We start from the raw sequence: 20,163 nt of genomic DNA, 5'->3' as shown, positions 1-20,163 counted from the left end.
TCAGTTAGGATCTCACCACTTTATTTTAAGAATGTGAAATGTCAGAATAATAGTAGAAAGAATTATTTATTTCAGTTATTATTTCTTTCATCACATTCCCAGTGGGTCAGAAATTTACATACACTCAATTAGTATTTGGTAGCATTGCCTTTAAATTGTTTAACTTGGGTCAAACGTTTCGGGTAGCCTTCCACAAGCTTCCTACAATAATTAGGTGAATTTTGGCCCATTCCTCCTGACAGAGCTGGTGTAACTGAGTCAGGTTTGTAGGCCTCCTTGATCGCACACACTTTTTCAGTTCTGTGCTCAAATGTTCTATAGGATTGAGGTCAGGGCTTTGTGATGGCCACTCCAATACCTTGACTTTGTCCTTAAGCCATTTTGCCACAACTTTGGAAATATGCTTGGGGTCATTTGTCCATTTGGAAGACCCATTTGCGACCAGGCTTTTACTTAACTGATGTCTTGAGATGTTGCTTCAATATATCCACGTAAAATTCCGTCCTCATGATGCCATCTATTTTGTGAAGTGCATCAGTCCCTCCTGCAGCAAAGCACCCCCAAAACATGATGCTGCCTCCCCCGTGCTTCACGGTTGGGATGGTGTTCTTTGGCTTGCAAGCCTCCCCCTTTTTCCTCCAAACATAACGATGGTCATTATGGCCAAATAGTTTTATTTCTATTTCTTCAGACCAGAGGACATTTCTCCAAAAAGTATGATATTTGTCCCCCATGTGCAGTTGCAAACCAAAGTCTGGCTGTTTTATGGTGGTTTTGGAGCAGTGGCTTCTTCCTTGCTGAGCGGCCTTTCAGGTTATGTCGATATAGGACTCGTTTTACTGTGGATATAGATACTTATGTACTGTTTCCTCCAGTATCTTCACAAGGTCCTTTGCTGTTGTTCTGGGATTGATATGTACATTTCGCACCAAAGTACGTTAATCTCTAGGAGACAGAAGGCATATCCTTCCTGAGCAGTATGACAGCTGCGTGGTCCCATGGTGTTTATACTTGCGTACTATTGTTGGAAATTTGCTCGCAAGGATGAACCAGACTTGTGGAGGTCTGCAATTTTGGGGGGCTGATTTCTTTTGATTTTCCCATGATGTCAAGCAAAGAGGCACTGCGTTTGAAGGTAGGCCTTGAAATACATCCACAGCTACACCTCCAATTGACTCAAATTATGTACATTTTCCTATCAGAAGCTTCTAAAGCCATGACATATTTTCTGGAATTTTCCAAGCTGTTTAAAGGCAGAGTCAACTTAGTGTATGTAAACTTCTGACCCACTGGAATTGTGATACAGTGAATTATAAGCGAAATATTCTGTCTGTAAACAATTGTTGGAAAAATTACTTGTGTTAATTACACTTTATGTTGGCTGACAATTTGTTAGCTACGCTGTACTTACGAACCACATAGCATATCATTGCAGCAGTATGTACCCGTATGTTAGCTAGCTACCTAACGTCATTAGTTATACATCAAACTTGCCAGGCTATCTAACTACTCAACGTTTTATGACTTGACTATTCTCGTCATTCTTAGTTTAGCTAAATGGTATAGTCATTGTGCATTGTGACATTCAGGTGCTTTCGTAAATTCGCTCTGGCTATCTATAGGCTAGATAATAGAACGAGTCAAAATTCACACAAGGCTGAAAAACGGCTTAAGAACGTTGGCTAAATTGGAACACTAAGTGCGAGCCCATAGCAAATTAAATCTTAGTCCTGTAGAGCCGAGTTGTCGTCAAGTTGCATGCATTTAAGAAAAAGCCATTTCCAAAGCCATTAATCAGTGTTGCAGAATTAAACATTTATTTTGGCACAGAGAGAAGCCTCAGTATAGGTTCACATACTGACCTTGGTATTAAAGAAAACTGTCTGTTACTCTTCATGACATCAGTGAAGCATCAAGTATGTCTTGATTGATACTCCAAAACATTGCGAAAGAGCCTGAAGTATGAATAAGTAAATATTACATTTTTTCACTGTTCTTGATGAGCTGTTTGGATTCTCCAACTGAAAATGTCAGGACAGGTATGATGGATAATGACACATGCAGAAAAACAGTGCCTGCCATACAACATATTACAGTAGCAGTCCTATTGGTAATTGAGACAAGCAAATTTATACTGAACAAAAATATAAACGCTACATCAAAATGAAATTGTATTTGTCACATGCACTGAAAACAAGCCCTTTAACCAACAATGCAGTTTTAAGAAAAAATAAGTGATAAAGTATTTACTAAATAAACTGAAGTAAACAATTAACTATAAAAAATAACCAATAATTATTGGTTATTAAAGAGCAACAATACAATAACAGTAATGAGGCTATACACAGAGTCAATGGCATAGAAATAAACAGAGTACGCGGTGCGTTCGTGTTAGTAAATTCAGAACGTTTTCAGATTGTCCATTCTCGGAACGTTCAGAGCGCACACTGGACGCTATGGCCTAGGAGTAGGGTTGTTCCGAGCGTTCTGGCCTCAACGGCAGTCAAGCACCCAAGCTTACTGGCTAAAGTTAACTCGCTTGCTAGCTACTTCCAGACAACATTGAGATATATCCGGCAACACAGTTACAATCATCAACGCTATGGATAACATGAACAAACAAACACGAACAAAGCCTAGCTCTGCAGAGCTCTCTAGGCTTTGTTCATGTTATCCAAAGCGTTGGTGATTGTAACTGTGTTTCTGGCAACAATTTAATTACGTTTCTTTGCCGAGTTGACTGACACCGGTCATATTTAAGGCGTATTGAACGTTCATAAATTCATCAGTTATTCTGCACTTTAGCACACTCAGACGGGAGTGCTCTGAAATCGAAGTACATAGCCAGAGTGAATTTACGAAAGCGCCCAGAGAGTAGCAGCATTTTTTTAACAAGATAAACTGTAGAAATGGGCGGTGTTTATGTATGTTGCGCGGTGGGTTATGGGTGTGAGCAGAGAAGTAAAATGGCGGAATTGGCAAACGAAGGTGAGCAGTGTCCGTGTGAGGAAACAAAGCAAAACTTGAATTATCTGCATGGCCGTTTACGTATTTATAAAAAATAAAAAAAAATAAAAAACTTTGCAATAAACGTAGTTGTTTACAGCATTTAAGTAAAATAGTGGAACTAATTGTTGTTTCAGACCGGCTACATAAGAAAGAACATGTTAATTTTCACAATACAGGTAATGTTAGCTAGCTACCATAGCAAGCCAGCCACATCTAACTTCGGCTATTTAGGCGGGGATGGGAAGCTGGCTAACGCTAGCTAATCAGATATGTTTGCTAACGTTACTTTTAACTACATTTAGTAAGGTATACTGTAGCTAATCAGTTAGCTAGTTAACGCACATTGGCCACCTTGTTAGCTATACGAGTTAATTTGTTACAGTCACAGCTAGGTTGCTAACAATTTCCTTAGCTAACGTTAACCGGTGAAATGACATTTCATGGGACTATGGCTAGCTAGCTACCTTCCTCTTAATGCTAACTTTCTATATCATGCATTGGCATTAGTAGTAACTAGCTATTTGTCAAGGACATTGATTTAGCTAATACAATTATGAAGTCTCTTTAAAGGTAGCAAGCTATTTGTTCACACCCCACTTGCCAGCGAGGTAACAGTTAGTGTTAGCCAACTTAGCAAATGTTGCTAGCAATCTTAGCCAATGAATGCTGCACATTCTGAACTGGGTGACTAATTTATCAAATCTGGTTGGTGCGCCAAATCCTGTTAGCTAACTAGCTTGTAGTTGGCCAGCGCTATATTGTGACCGCATTTATATTACCCAGACTATCCACATTTTGTAGTTATCTAGTACGGTTGGATATGTGGATTGGAAGCTAGGCTATGATGACACTCGTGACAATCAAGCTACACATATTGTTAGATCATGTGCTTGTATTTATTTACAAAGTATGACAGTCCTTTCTCTGACCCTGGCCTGCTGAGGTGCTAGTTGTCCTTGTAGTTTCAGTTGGATAGGCCATGAGTTTTAATGGTCTAAATCCAATGCTCTTGTCAAGTCCATACATGTAGCCTGTGTTTAAAATAGCATTTGTTTGATGCACACATTGTCCTATTTGAAATGCCTAATTTGATTTAGATACATTTGTTTTAGTAAATATAATGTCCCTTATCAATTCTAGGCTAGTATGGTTGTTTTTGTTGACTGAACTGATTGTTTACTTCAACTTCTCTGAATGGAATAAATTATTATATAATGCAAGTTGTTTATTCTCAAACCTTGCATCATGGTCATTTGGCATCTATTCAGAAGTATCTCAATTGAATGGGGAGAGTTGAAGTCTGTGTAATAGACCCAGTTAGCAGAAAGTTGGAGGAAGGACAAAACAGTCTGAATCCATGTGTTGGGATTCTTTTTGGCAGAAATATTTTCTGTCTAGGTTTATGGTTTAGCCTTAGCTAAGTATTCCTGCATTTCCCCAAGTGGCACTCTGAACATCTTTGTGGAATTAGAAACACATGCCTACGTTAAACAGAGAATCCAGAGTGTCAGACATGGAATTGCACAGATGTAGGCCTTTTAGCTTTCTGAAAAAACATTATGGCAGAACCTGTGTCAACTCAAAACTGCTGCAGGGTGTTTGCTCATGACAAATGTGTTTACTGTGACAATGTTTTTCATTGTTGACACAAACAACTGATTCACAGGCTGTGATGTCTTGATGTTAGGCCTACACTTCACACAAGTCACAAATGTACTCTTCTGTATGGTAAAGCATGATTTCCCTCTTCATTAAACAGAGAAGCCTGCCATAGTGCCACCAGTGTTTCTGTTCCAAAAAGATAAAGCACAGAAGGTAAGCTAGACAGTATTCTATTCTTTCCCCTCACATTGATGGAAATCAATGGCCCTTCATGGAAATTCACTGTAAAGCTTCATAATTTGACTCAGTTGTTTCTAGTCTGAGAAACAAAGAGTTGACCTTGTGCTGCTCTCTATATTACAGAGATCAGCTGATGGCTCGAGTGCAGAAGATGAAGGTAGGTTATGCATACATTGCATCTGACTGTTAGCCTATTTCATCATATGATTTCCATCTAACCTTATAATGCCCTTAATACTAGTGTAGTTAATTTACCAGGGATCAAATTATACTGCGTAGTAGGGCTGACCCCTTTTAGTCCACTGGTCGATAGGCTGTTGATCGACCGAGATTGATTTAGACGAGCCTTGCAAATGGACAATTTTTTTCATGTCATGCAAGACACCTGTCTGATTTGCTCCTGTCTCAGTGGACTAATTCATTGATGAGGCTGCGGGCATGCCATAGTCCAAGAAGAAGGGGAGTGTGGCTAATATGCACAAGGCACGTCCCTCTCCAGAATGCACTCTCCCACCATTTCATGTGCATTCATTGTTTCCCAACTTCATTGTGTGAATTATTTGCCTTTTGATTGTTTGTGTCTATCAATTCCCCATAACATATCACCAGTAGTATATTTACTGTTAATTCCCATAATTTATAATCTTCCATGCTTGTTTGGTAATGGTAATTTCTGTTCATGCGTTCAACATATTATAATTAATGTTGTTTACTGTTCTCATTGTTGGAGTGGACACGTTGTTTGCAAAGCTCAAAACCTATGCTACACTTGTGAGAAACAAGTTTCAGTTTATTTCAAAATAAACCAAAACTTGATTACTTATCCCTTACACAAATAGCCTTACAGCTGTGTCTGTCCCAAGCTCACTGGAGCGGGAAACTCTGAGGTCCCAGAATATTTTATAACATTTTGTAAGTTTGCTAGTAGAGGTCGACCGATTAATCGGAATGGCTGATTTAATTAAGGCCGATTTCAAGTTTTCATAACACTCGGTAAACGGCATTTTTGGACACCGATCATGGCCGATTACATTGCACTCCACGAGCAGACTGTGTGCAGGCTGACTACCTGTTATGCGAGTGCAGCAAGGAGCCAAGGTAAGGTGCTAGCTAGCATTAAGTATATTATAAAAAAACATTAATTCATTCAAACAGCACCTTACTGCGTTTGCCAGCAGCTATGCTGCTTCAAGCATTGCACTGTTTATGACTTCAAGCCTATCAACTCCCGAGATTAGGCTGGCAATACTAAAGTACCTATTAGAACATCCAATAGTCAAAGGTATATGAAATACAAACGGTATAGAGATAAAGTCCTTATAATAACTACAACCAAAAACTTCTTACCTGGGAATATTGAAGACTCATGTTAAAAGTAACCACCAGCTTTTATATGTTCTGAGCAAGGAACCTTAGCTTTTTTACATGGCACATATTTACTTTCTTCTCCAACACTTTGTTTTTGCATTTTTAAACCAAATTGAACATGTTTCATTATTTATTTGAGACCTAAATTGATTTTATTCATGTATTATATTAAGTTAAAATAAAAGTGTTCATTGTTCATTCAGTATTTTTGTAATTGTCTTTATTACAAATATATATATTAAAAAAATTATTGGCCCGAAGCTCGCACTAGCAAATAGAGGTCGACCGACTATGATTTTTCAACGTTTTCAGCGAGCTTCGGGCCGGACCCCGTTGATTATCAGGTTAGTTGCAAACAGGCCTTGTGTAGCCAATGTGATTTATAGGATATTCATTTTTATCAGGATATTTTCTACCTGCAAGCTGCAGTGTTTTATATGTGTAGGCTATTTGTACATAGTTGGCAATGGCAATAGTTGCTTTCAGATTTGTATCATTGTCGTTAAGATTGAGATATAATGTTGATTGACCATATGACAATGATTTTGAGATATGAACACATTATTATAAATTAAAAATGTTCCACAAAAATGTGCATATGAAAATCATAACTGTCACGCAGATCGATAGAAATAGTAAGATAAATTGGCACTCCAACTGGTAAAGTTTGCTGACCCCTGGTGTAGCCAGGTAATAGTACCGGCAACTTCAGGAGCGTAGCAGCAGGCCAGCAGCAGCAGCAGGCCAGCTGGTTAGGCAATCTTGATCTCTGGCCCCCGCTTGAGTGATTTGTGTCTTAATTATTTAATCAAACAGTGTGCTTAAAGCATCAGACGTGTTCAGTAGCCTTTAAAATACATCTAGTAGCCTATAGTTGATTTTATTAAAACATACAGGCTGTGTCAAAATATGGAAAAATACACATTTTTAAATTTCAACCAATCGATTAGTCGAAAGAACAGATGACTCTCGATCGACCAGTAGGACAGCCCTACTGCGTATCTTAGTGCCCAGGTAGAGCATTTTAATTAGTCATTTCAACAGAAGGCTAAAATAAGACAATTTGCTTATTTTCAGGTTCAGACAAAGAGGATGGTGGCTACTTTCCTCCAGTAAAAAGAGAGAGGACTTCATCTTTAACACAGTTCCCACCTTCACATTCTGGTAATGAAACTTATTAGATAATTCTTTCCCTGCTGAATGTATTTTTCTTGATTTGTACTTAATTGTTGGAAAATAATATATTTTCTAGATTTGCTCTTGTATGTATTGTGTGTAATGCTGCCTCTCTCCTGCTCTCTGCAGGGTCTAGTAAGAACAATGTCTTCATGCCCTCAAGTTTCTGCCAGTCTCCAACTGGGAATTCAGAGGACTCAGAACCAGGTGAGACTTGTCTACTTCTAGTAACTCCTCATCATAAAGGCTTCACTCACTGTAGTGCAGCTGTGTTTATTTAATGATAAAATGTACTGAGGGTACAATAATACTTTGAACGCTGCCGTTTAGTTATTGATTTTTTAAAACAATTCTACATGTTCTGTTTTTTCTTCCTCTTGCCAGATGAGAAGCCTGTAGGGTTTCGTTTAAAACCACCTACTCTCATCCACGGCCAGGCGCCTAGTTCAGGTGGGTATTGATGCCTGTGTATGTGTGGTTCTGTAGAGGCTGGTGGGAGGAGCTATAGGTGGATGGCGCTATAGATGGATGGCCTTATTGTAATGGCTGAAATTGAATAAATGGACCTGAGTCAAACATGTGGTTTCCATATATTTGATACCGCTCCATGTTTACCATTACAATGAGCCCATCCCGCTCCTCCCACCATCCTCAACTGGTGTGGTCTGGTATGTGGCATGCTGACTTGACTAGGAGAAAAACTGGGCCCTTGTTATAGCCCATGACTAGGCCCTATAAGTTTTCCTGGTCAGGTTAAGTAGTCAGGAAAAACTCCTGGTCCAAGTAAATTTATAAACGTAGGTGGCAGTACAGCATGTTAATATGGATGGTGGTAGTTCTGATATAGTACATGGTGGTGCATGTTAGTTCTGATATAGTGTTGATGTAGTACGTGGTGGTGCATGGTAGTTGTGATATAGTACATGGTGGTGCATGTTAGTTCTGATATAGTGTTGATGTAGTACGTGGTGGTGCATGGTAGTTCTGATATAGTACATGGTAGTTGTGATATAGTACATGGCATGGTGGTGCAAGGTATAGTACATGGTTGTGCATGGGGTAGTTCTGTAAGGCATTCAGATCCAATCCATTAGCAGATTGTGTTCCAGGCGTCCCCAGTCAGAAACCCAAGGAGCAGCAGCGCAGTGTGCTCCGGCCAGCCTTGCTCCAGGCCCCACCAGTCAAGTCCAACTCAGAGTCCACTAACGGGGTGAATAAGTTTTCTGACGGAACGTCAGAAGGGTCGAGCATCTTCCAGAACAACACTGAGCACTCAGACGTCCTCGCTAAGTCACCGGTGAGGACTACGATCATGGTCCTGTCTAATATACAGAGGCAGAAATGTACTAGCGCTACATGCCACACTTGAGATTTGATTAGCTTGTAATTGCATAAAGAGAGTAGTAACTGCCCAGAGCTACTTTTTGGAAATAATTTACTGTCAGAATCCTGCAGTTGTTTATTTTCGGGTTGCCCAATTATTATTATTATTTTACAACAATAAATGAAAGCTGAATTGCCCAAACCCATCAGTATGACTGACTGCTGTATCTTGCCTCCTGTAGAAACATGAAAGGGAGGATGGAGCAAGCAGAGAGAAGAACGATTGTTCTGCAGAGTCCTCATTCGTGTTTGGGCAAAATATCAAAGACCGAGCAAAGGTGGTTATTTCCCCTTTAAACAATCACTTCAAATTATTCAAGGGTGATGTTTAAATATCCAATTTATTTTAGTAAAAAAGAATCTTAGCAAGAAACATCAGAATATTTATTTTAGCTGACGGTTCTCTTTATCTCCCTTTCTAGTTGGACGAGAATAGTAAAGATGGCAAGTTGTTACCCCTGGATTCTCAGGAGGGAACAAACTATTTCTTACAATACATCACCACCCCCAGGTAACATTTTATGTCACTGGCTTTTCAGACCTTTGCTCTGGCAGGGAATCTGCTTCTTTATGAGTTCAGATCAGACTTGTTCTTTTCACAATTTTTTATGGTTTTGCAATAATCGTAATATGATTGTTTTAGCTGCTTTAATTGAATGCATTTAATTGTAAGTTGCTCTGGATAACTGTCTGTTAAATGACTAAAATATTCTAATATCTTCTTGTTCTTCTTGATTCCTTTCAGTTCAAAGAACGCCATACACAATACCGACAAGGGGGCCAAATTTGTCTTTGGACAGAACATGTCAGAGAGAGTCCTAGTGAGTAGAGACTGTCCGTTTGATTAGTAGGGGCATTGCCCTTTAGGCCATGACATAGACCATAGAGATGGTGATCGAGCAAACCCAGTTGAACCCAAATAGAGATGGCTCCTGAGAAATACAACTGCCTGGGACTGTTATGGAGACGAGAGAACTGTGTGTGTGTACTGTGCACATGTATTTTGACTTATAGTGCATTCGGAAAGTATTCCGACCGCTTCATTTTTTCCAAATTTTGTTACGTTACAGCCTTATTCTAAAATTGATGAGGATAATTGTTTTATTTAATCAATCTACACACAATACCCCATAATGACAAACCGAAAACAGGTTTAGATTTTTTTGCAAATTTATTACAAATAAAAAAACAAATGCATAATTATTCAGACCCTTTGCTTTGTGACTTGAAATTGTACTCTGATGCATCCTGTTTCCATTGATCATCCTTGAGATGTTTCTACAACTTGATTGGAGTACACTTGTGCTAAATTCAATTGATTGGACATGATTTGAAAAGCCACATACCTGTCTATATAAGGTCCCACAGTTGACAGTTTGTCAGAGCAAAAACCAAGCCATGGGGTTGAAGGAATTGTCCGTAGATCTCCAAGACAGGATTGTGTCAAGGCACAGATTTGGGGAAGGGTACCAAAACATTTCTGCAGCATTGAAGGTCCCCAAGAACACAGTGGCCTCGATCATTCTTAAATGGAAGAAGTTTGTAACCACCAAGACTCATCCTAGAGCTGGCCGCCCGGCCAAACTGAGCAATCGGGGGAGAAGGGCCTTGGTCAGGGAGGTGACCAAGAACCCAATATTCACTCTAACACCTCCGGAGTTACTCTGTGGAGATGGGAGAACCTTCCAGACAGACAACCATCTCTACAGCACTCCACCAATCAGGTCATTATGGTAGAGTGGCCAGACAGAAGCCACTCCTCAGTAAAAGGCACATGACAGCCCACGTGGAGTTTGCCAAAGAGTTCAAAGGACTCTCAGACCATGAGAAACAAGATTCTCTGGTCTGATGAAACCAACATTGAACTCTTTGGCCTGAATGCCAAGTGTAATGTTTGGAGGAAACCATGCACCGCTCATCACCTGGCCAATACTATCCCTACGGTGAAGCATGGTGGTGGCAGCATCATGCTGTGGGGATGTTTTTCATCGGCAGTGACTAGGATACTTGTCAGGATCGAGGGAAAGATGAACGGATCAAAGTTGAACAGAGCAAAGTACAGAAAGATCCTTGATGAAAACCTGCTCAGGACCTCAGACTGGGGCAGAGGTTCCCCTTCCAACAGGACAAGAACCCTAAGCACACATCCAAGTCAATGCAGGAGTGGCTTCGGGACAAGTCTCTGAACGTCCTTGAGTGGCCCAGCCAGAGCCCGGACTTGAACCTGATCAAACATCCGGACTTGAACCCGATCAAACATCTCTGGAGAGATCTGAAAATAGCTGTGCAGCGACTCTCCCCATCCAACCTGACAGAGCATGAGATGATTTGTAGAGAAGAATGGGAGAAACTCCCCAAATACAAGTGTGCCAAGAAGACTCGAGGCTGTAACCGCTGCCAAAGGTGCTTCAGCAAAGTACCGAGTAAAGGCTCTGAATTCGTAGGTAAATGTAATATTTATTTTTAATAGATTTGCCAACATTTCTAAGCCTGTTTTCGCTTTGTCGTTATGGGGTATTGTGTGTAGATTGATGAGAAAAGGTTTTTCATATAAATGTTTAGAATACTTTCCGGAATGCGCTGTATCAGGAGTGAACTGTAGGAATGGACTTTATTATTGCGCTGTAGTGACAATGCATGGTTGGCTGACAGTACTGTGTATTTTCAGAGCCCTTCCAAGGGAGGGGAAGCATCAGTGGAAGACTGTAAAGTCTTACCAGCTCCCCCTGTGTCTGAATCCTCTTCCAAGGAAAACATACCAGAGAAGGGTAAGACTCACGCACAGCCCAGTGCTGATCCCTGTGTATATTTCTAACTTGTTACGTGTGTGTGTGTGTGTAATCACAGGTAACAACGTGACAGAGTCACTGGAGGAATCTGCAGCAGCGTACACCAAAGCCACAGCCAAGAAGTGCATCTTGGAGAAGGTAGACGTCAAAACTGGAGAAGAATCAGAAAGTAACGTTTTGCAGGTAGGTGTCTAGTCTCTGGCTGACGATATACGAATACATCAGGGCCCATATTCACATAGCGTCTCAGAGTAGGATTGCTGATGTAGGATTAGTTTAAAACATTTAGATTACAAGGACATGGGTGATTTCTCCCCCCGATAAGTAATGTGTGTGTCTCCCCCCTCAGGTCCAGTGCAAGTTGTTTGTGTTTGACAAGACAGCCCAGACGTGGATAGAGCGGGGTCGAGGGCTGCTCAGGCTTAATGACATGGCATCCACAGACGACGGATCACTACAATCACGTCTAGGTAGGTACACACTCACCTGGACACACACTGGCCTGTACACATTTCATTTTGACTGATTGTTTGTCTCAGTAAATAATATACTGAACAAAAATATAAATGCAACACTCAACAATTTCAAAGATTTTACCGAGTTACAGTTCATATAAGGAAACCAGTCAAATGAAATAAATTCATTAGGCTGTAATCTATAGATTTCACATGACTTGGAATACAGAGATGCATATTTTGGTCATATGTACCTTTAAAAAAAAAAAAAAGTTGGGGCATGGATCAGAGAACCAGTCAGCATTTCCTTCGCATAGAGTTGATGGCTGTTGACCACTTTGCTTCAATGGCTGTGCGAAGTTACTGGATATTGGCGGGAACTGGAACAACCTGTCGTACACAATCAATCCAGAGCCATCCAAAACATGCTCAATGGGTGACATGTCTGGTGAGTATGCAGGCCAGGGACAAACTGGGACATTTTCAGCTTCCAGGAGTTGTGTACATATCCTTGCGACATGGTGCTGTAAATTAGCATGTTGAAACATGAGGTGATGGCTGCAGATGAATGGCACGACAATGGGCCTCAGGATCTCGTCACGGTCTCTCTGTGCCTTTAAATTGCCATCAATAAAATTGTGTTTGTTGTCCGTGGCTTATGCCTGCCTGTCAATACCATAACCCCAACGCCACCATGGGACACTGTCCAGGCGACTCCGGGATGCTTGCCTTCTAGTCAGAGTTCATCTGTCCAGTGGCTGTTTTCTTTTGCCCATCTTAATCTTTTATTTTTATTGGCCAGTCTGAGATATGGCTTTTTCTTTGTAACTCTGCCTAAGAAGGCCAGCATCCCGGACTCGACTCTTCACTGTTGACATTGAGACTGGTATTTTGCAGGTACTATTTAATGAAGCTGCCAGTTGAGGACTTGTGAGGCGTCTGTTTCTCAAACTAGACACTAATGTACTTGTCGTCTTGCTCAGTTGTGTACCGGGGCCTCCCACTCTTTCTATTCTGGTTAGAGCCCGTTTGCTCTGTTCTGTGAAGAGAGTAATTACACAGCATTGTACGAGATCTTCAGTTTCTTGGAAATTTCTCACATGGAATAGTCTTCATTTCTCAGAACAAGAATAGAAAGTTCTTTGTTTCTGGCCATTTTGAGCTTGTAATCGAACCCACAAATGCTGATGCTCCGGATACTGAACTTGTCTAAAGAAGGCCTGTTTTATTGCTTCTTTAATGAGAACAACCGTTTTCAGCAAAAGGGTTTTCTAATGATCAATTAGCGTTTTAAAATTATCAACTTAGATTAGCTAACACAACGTGCCATTGGAACACAGGAGTGATGGTTTCTGATAATAGGCCTCTGTACGCCTATGTAGATATTCCATTTACAACATTAACAATGTCTATTAACAACAGTATTTCTGATCAAGTTCATGTTATTTTAATGGACCAAAAATGTGCTTTTCTTTAAAAAACAAGGACATTTCTAAGTGACCCCAAACTTTATAACGGTAGTCTACCTATTTTTTTTCTGTTTACATTTTTTATCTAACTTCCTTGACCCATATACCTCTGTGTTCCCCAAGTGATGCGGACCCAAGGCAGCCTTAGATTGATCCTGAACACCAAACTGTGGCCTCAGATGCAAGTGGACAAGGCCAGCGAAAAGAGTGTCCGTGTCACCGCCATGGACACAGAAGACCAAGGGGTTAAGGTCTTCCTAATATCGGTATGACATCACCATTGCCCAGCGTTTAGCCTGCTTTACGTTAGTCGTATCACACGCTTTGTGTATAGTTTTTGCATTTTATCTGGGGTTGGGTGTTGTATTCAGCTCTAGTTTTTTTCCATCTGTCACACTTTTGGGGGGGAACTTAACGAACCAAACGGAAGCCAACAGAACGAAATGGGGAGGGATCTACCTGGATTTGTCCAAAAGACTCTTGATTTCATTACAGAACATTTTCCATTTGGAGTAACTGGTTTCCGTTGCGAAGCTCTTTACAACTGTTTGCAACTGCTTTCTGCGATCTTGTCTAAATTAAAATACCCCTGTGTTTGTACCTGTCCCTATTTAAATAAATTATTTTGAAATGTGGTGTAGTACTCAGTAGAGACACTAGAGGAAGTACAGGGTTAAGGAAGTAGACGGGTGCTTGAATTCAACGCCTCATCAGCACAAGTGTTTCTGATAACTTCCGTGTCCCTGTCATTGTGGTTCAATTGAGGCTAGTTTTTAGGACACAGTGCAGCAGTTGTCTGTCTGATGTGTTCTTTATCCCTATTATTGTTGTGATGTTTTTAATGACTTCGCTCTGTCCGTCCTTGCTGTTATTGTCATCATCTTCAGGCTAGTTCTAGGGAGGACACAGGTCAGCTGGCAGCAGCCCTGCACCATCGTATCCTGGCCCTGAAGAGCCGGGCGGACCTGGAGCCCCAGGAGGCCCCGGCTGCAGACTGTGCCCCTGAGGCTGACTTGCCCCACTCTGAAGGGGACAGCGATGAGGAAGATCAGGTCAACAATGCTGCAGGTCTGATCAATAACTAGATACATCTCTAGTGGGCTTACTGTGTGTGTGTCTGTGTGCACGTGCGTGCATCAGTCTCTGGTTTAGACCAGAGATTGGTGCACGTGCGTGCATCAGTCTCTGGTTTAGACCAGAGATTGACATGTGTGAGTGACTTTGGTGTGTGTCTGTGGCATTCCAGCACTTAGTGTGACTTCAAAATTCTTCAACTGCCTCTGTGGTATATTGTGAATAATTATTCCCAACTGTGCCCATTGCTCTAGTTGTTGTAGTCTTCTCCCTGCAGTTAGCAGCATGTCTTCATGTATCTTTCCAATCACTATTTATGTACTACTAGTCTTTCTGTCCATCATACAGTATAACAGGTATTAACATTGTTGTTGCTCTGTCCTGCAGTTAACTCAGAGGGAGGAGAGGCCCAGGCTGCTGGAAGTACATAGCGTTAGTCCCCCTAAAGGATTGCCTGCCAGGATACTGCTACTGCTGTTTTGGCATTTTACTGAGGGCATCCCAACGGACATCCTACCCTGACCAACATGGGTCCTTCAGACCAGTACTTTTGGATACTCAGAAGTCTAGCTCCAGTTATTTTTTTCTTTACATTCAATCAACATAAAAACATCTGGAGTTGTATTTTTTATTGTTATATTTTATTTTTATCTTTTGTTTTCTCAGCTGCAAAAATAAATACTTATTTTTGCAGCTGAGACAAAAAAAAATTGGGGACTTGGCTGCTCATCATATTGATGAGTGTGGGGGTGTTTTCCTATCCAACATTTTAAGGTATGGCACATGTTTAAGACTGCAGTTTCTACCTTGGGACTTTTTTACTCACCAGACCACCACCACACCTCTGGGACCCAACCAACCACCCCAGGCTCCAGAGGAACTCCTGTCTGTCACCGTATACTGACCTGTCTTATGGTCAGTCATTTGACTGGTTTCTACGTCATCCCCATCCATTCAGCTTTCACATGGGGGCTGATTCCGACCTGAGTTAAGCGGGCGTAAATGGAACGTAATTCCCTTTTTATGCACTTCTCTCTGACCTTGAACTTAATCCACTAATAATTCCACCACCTTTACGTGTGAGGAAACCATGAATATGGCAGGAAAGTTTATGAAATGCTGTGTCGTTATGCAGAATTTAATTTGTACGGCCTTTTAACTTGCAGGGATGAGCACTCTCAAAAGTCTTAATTTTAAGCTACCCCCAACTTTCTCCGTTTCCTATTTCTATCATGTTAAATATTAGCCACTATCAGTATCGACGGTCAGTAGGCCTAATAACCACACTTATACCATGGCGTTGTTAAGTACTAGTTTCTGAAGGGGATTCTAGAGCGTGCGTTATAGGGAAATAAAGCACGGTATATCAGCACGGTAGAATTCAATGGCTATAGTTCATCCTTACGTGTTCTGTGTTTGAGCTGCATTGAAAGCAAAAGTCGAATTGAAAACATTGGCATTGTTGAATTAGATTTTCATAATCGCAAACTAGGTCTGATGGTTTGGTTAGCTAAACTAGCAAGTCTGTTTTGTTATCTAGTAAAGTTCCTAGCTACCTTAGTGGATGTTGAACACATTTCTAGAGGCAAATGTGTTAAATTATTGGCATGGTATAAAAGGGATAATCTACTCTGGGCTCTGCTTTCTCTGGAAAATAATGCAACTCGTGGAAGGTCAGTTCCACTCTAGTGCGTCGTGGGACACACCTTCCACGTCGTTCATTATTTTCCATAGAACGCATAGCCGTCGTTGATTATCCCTTAAATATTTGTTCTGCCAATTTACTGTTCCCTTTAATTACATTGTTTTATTTACCTTAATTTGCTTCCTCTGTAAATGCAGTCATGGCTATGTGGTTGTTGCTGACGATCATTAGTAACAGTTGGTAATATATTTTTTAAACGTGTAGGCAAATTAAATCATGGAGTTGAGCGCAAACCAAGCTGTAACAGTTTGAACACGACACAATACTTGGCCGTGTCATCACACAGTTTCATGGTCAGTGCATGCAATAGACGATGGTAGAGCCTACTATTGTACACTATTCTCCCTATTATAATTCAATATACGCTAATCTTCCAACATTGCCATGGGTAATTGAATGTGGCAATTTTCAGAATGAATCAAACCACCTTTTTCTTTCTTTCGTGCATAAAGTCTCGATAAACCTGTTTTTTTTAATGATTCATAAATACTTTCCTAAACCTGAATAATCGACAAGATCAGAGTATTTTTCAATCTACCGACTGGTGCTGAAAACGGACAGATATGCATATGTTTAGATTGCTATCTTTCATTGATCCATAATATTCTGAACTCGTTCTCAATATATTCTAGTGAGTCTGTCATCAAAATTCAAACTGAAAGGTACACCATATTGGAAGGGATGGCTTAAGATAAATGTGCTGAACCCTGTTGGATGAAAAATCTGTTTGCCAGCAAATGTGATTGAATAAATTTTTTTCAGAGCGTGTTACCCGACTAAGGTAAGTCTGAATACCAAATACTGAGAAGTGTGTAGGAAACGCATACGTTTCCTAAGTCTGAATCTGCCCCATGTTGAATATTTTCCAGACATGTCATTACATTTTGGTCATGAATTTCATGCGGCATCTAACAAAAATATGTTTCTAATGGCTAGGGCTGGTTAGCATCCCTCAGACTTTGATAGCAGTTTCTTAGTTTTCCTATTGACTTACATAAAGTACTAAAAAAATACATAACTCTCGTATGGGTTAATGCTCCAAGCATAACCAAGTAAGGGGCTTAACCCCCAATATCTTCTGAAGTGTGCACTCATTCACTACCCACAAATCTAAAAGCAATGAATCGGAGGCATGGGTTTCCACCACATCTGTTCCACCAATTATTTCCTTTCAAATCAGTGAAAGGAAGTGAACTACACACTAAAGGATGAAATAGAATTGAGACTAAGCCAAGCATACACCTGGAAAGTTTCTATGGCTGAGTTGTCTACTCATTGACTGTTGTTTTTGTTAGTTTTATGTTTCTCAGTAACATTTAAATTTACATTTAAGTCATTTAGCAGACGCTCATTAACGTGACGAATATATACTGAACAAATATTTAAATGCAACAATGCAGAAATTTCAAAGATTTTACTGAGTTACATGCAGTTCATATGAGGAAATCTGTCAAATGAAATAAATATATTCGGCACTGATCTGTGGATTTCACATAACTGGCATCTGTTGGTCAAAGATACTTAAAAAAAAACAAATGGCCATCAGGATTTCGTCACGGTATTTTTGTGCATTCAAATGGCTATTGATAAAATGCAGTTGTGTTCGTTGTTCTGCCCATACCATAACCACACCGCCGCCATGGGGCATTGTTCACAACTTGACATCAGCAAACCGCTCGCCCACACAACGCCGTACACATGGTCTGCAGTTGTGAGGCCAGTTGGATGTACTGCCAAATTCTCTAAAACAACATTGGAGGCGGCTTTCGGTAGAGAAATTATCATTAAATTCTCTGGCAATAGTGGACATTTCTGCAGTCAACATGCCAATTGCACACTCCCTCAGCTTGAGGCCTTGTGGGACAAAACTGCACATTTTAGGGTGGCCTTTTATTGTCACCAGCACAAATTGTACCCGTGTAATGATCATACTGTTCAATCAGCTTCTTGATATGCCACATTTGTCAGGTGAATATATTATCTAGGCAAATGAGAAATGCTCACTAACATGGATGTAATCAAATTTGTGCACAAAATTTGAGAGAAATAAACTTTTTGTGTGTGGACAATTTCTGGGATAATTTATTTCAGCTCATTAAATATGGGACCAACACTTTACATGTTTCTTTTATATTTTTGTTCAGTATACATTCTGCATGTCATTGTTTTAATTTCTGACATCTTGAGGATTACTATTGTTATTTTTTTATTTTTATGTATTTGATATAGGAACTTTTTTAATCAATTTTCATTACAGATAAATGTTGGAATAAAGATTGATTTTGTGTGATCTCTGTTGTGTGCATTCAAACAACCGTACTAACCTTGTACTGCATGTACATTTGAATATATACTCCTTTAGTAGAACACAATGTTAATCAACTCCTTGCCCTCTTTACAAAATAATTTTTTTTAGACTAACTTTTGTATTTTTCATTATGAAACCTTTGACCCTTCATTAAATACTCTTCAATCATTTCTCCCAGATTTAAAATAACAAATAGAGACTAGATTACATTTACTGCACTTGCAATGACATTCATTCACAATGTGCAGTGGAAAGGAAGCTTGAGAAGTTTCCACTAATTTGACCGAAGTTTGTGTTTTGTTTTCTTCCTTTTGTTGAGATCTAATTGGTTCTTAGTACACAATAAGTAATCTGTAAGGACGACTACTGCTATACACACACATTGTGTCCTGTCGAGATGTTTACACCAGGGAATCTTAGTATATTTTAGGGAGGAATTCCGACCCGAGTTAAGCTTGTGTAAATAGAATGTAATTCCCTTTTTATGCATATACACTACCTGTCAGAAGTATGGACACACTCATTGTACATTGTAGAATAATAGTGAAGACATCAAAACAATGAAAAAACATGTAATAATTTAGTAACCAAAAAAGTGTTAAACAAATCTAAATATATTTTAGGTTCTTTAAAGTTGCCACCCTTTGCCTTGAAGACAGCTTTGCACACTTGGCATTCTCTCAACCTTCATGAGGTAGTCACCTGGAATGCATTTCAATTAGGTGTGCCTTGTTAAAAGTTAATTTGTGGAATTTCTTTCCTTCTTAATGTGTTTGAGCCAATCAGTTGTGACAAGTTAGTGGTGGTATACACACGATAACACTATTTGGTAAAAGACCAAGTCCATATTATGTCAATAACAGCACAAATAAGCAAAGAGAAACGACAGTCCATCATTACTTTAAGACATGAAGGTCAGTCAATGTGGAAAATCTCAAGAACTTTTAGAATTTCTTCCAAGTGCAGTTTAAAAAAAAATCAAACACTGATGAAACTGGCTCTCTGCTGTAGAGGTAACCACTACTAATAAGATGAATGAATAAGAAGAAGAGACTTGCTTGGGCCAAGAAACACGCTCAATGGACATTAGACTGGTGGAAATCTGTCATTTGGTCAGATGTGTCCAAATTTTTGGTTTTTGTTCCAACCACTGTGTCTTTGTGAGACGCGGAGTAGGTGAACGGATGTTCTCCGCATGTGTGGTTCCCACCATGAAGCATGGAGGAGGAGGTGTGATGGTGTGGGGGTGCTTTGATGGTGACACTGTCAGTGATTTATTTAGAATTCAAGGCACACAACCAGCATGGCTACCACAGCATTCTGTGGTGATTACGCCATTCCATCTGGTTTACGCTTAGTGGGACTATAATTTGTTTTTCAACAGGACAATGACCCAAAACACACCTCCAGGCTGTGTAAGGGCTATTTGACCAACGAGAGTGATGGAGTTTCTGCATCAGAAGACCTGGCCTCCACAATCCCCCGACCTCAACCCAATTGAGATGGTTTGGGATGAGTTGGACCGTAGAGTCAAGGAAAAGCAGCCAACAAGTGCTCAAGACTGTTGGAGAAGCATTCTTCATTT

The 20,163-nt window shown here is 40.2% G+C and overlaps 1 protein-coding gene across 2 annotated transcripts; it reads left to right on the top strand.

The window, feature by feature from the left end:
• The first annotated feature begins 2,894 nt into the window (after positions 1 to 2,894).
• On the top strand, positions 2,895 to 18,560 carry LOC115117589 (ran-binding protein 3-like). Of its 2 annotated transcripts, none has more exons than XM_029646076.2 (16): positions 2,895 to 2,988; positions 4,769 to 4,824; positions 4,975 to 5,008; positions 7,297 to 7,383; positions 7,525 to 7,602; positions 7,780 to 7,845; positions 8,493 to 8,692; positions 8,961 to 9,056; positions 9,201 to 9,289; positions 9,524 to 9,599; positions 11,447 to 11,546; positions 11,626 to 11,750; positions 11,917 to 12,037; positions 13,615 to 13,757; positions 14,379 to 14,559; positions 14,953 to 18,560. In XM_029646076.2, exons 1-16 carry the CDS (start codon positions 2,910 to 2,912, stop codon positions 14,994 to 14,996), a joined length of 1,575 nt encoding a protein of 524 aa, XP_029501936.2. In that variant the 5' UTR covers positions 2,895 to 2,909; the 3' UTR covers positions 14,997 to 18,560. The 2 variants fall into 2 exon arrangements, with proteins under 2 accessions (XP_029501936.2, XP_029501937.2); XM_029646077.2 differs by having other exon boundaries at positions 2,914 to 2,988; positions 8,505 to 8,692.
• Positions 18,561 to 20,163: the final 1,603 nt, after the last annotated feature.

The sequence above is a fragment of the Oncorhynchus nerka genome, linkage group LG20 (assembly GCF_034236695.1).
Source record: "Oncorhynchus nerka isolate Pitt River linkage group LG20, Oner_Uvic_2.0, whole genome shotgun sequence".
Classification (NCBI taxonomy): domain Eukaryota; kingdom Metazoa; phylum Chordata; class Actinopteri; order Salmoniformes; family Salmonidae; genus Oncorhynchus; species Oncorhynchus nerka.
This window is presented reverse-complemented; position numbering and strand designations above follow the sequence as displayed.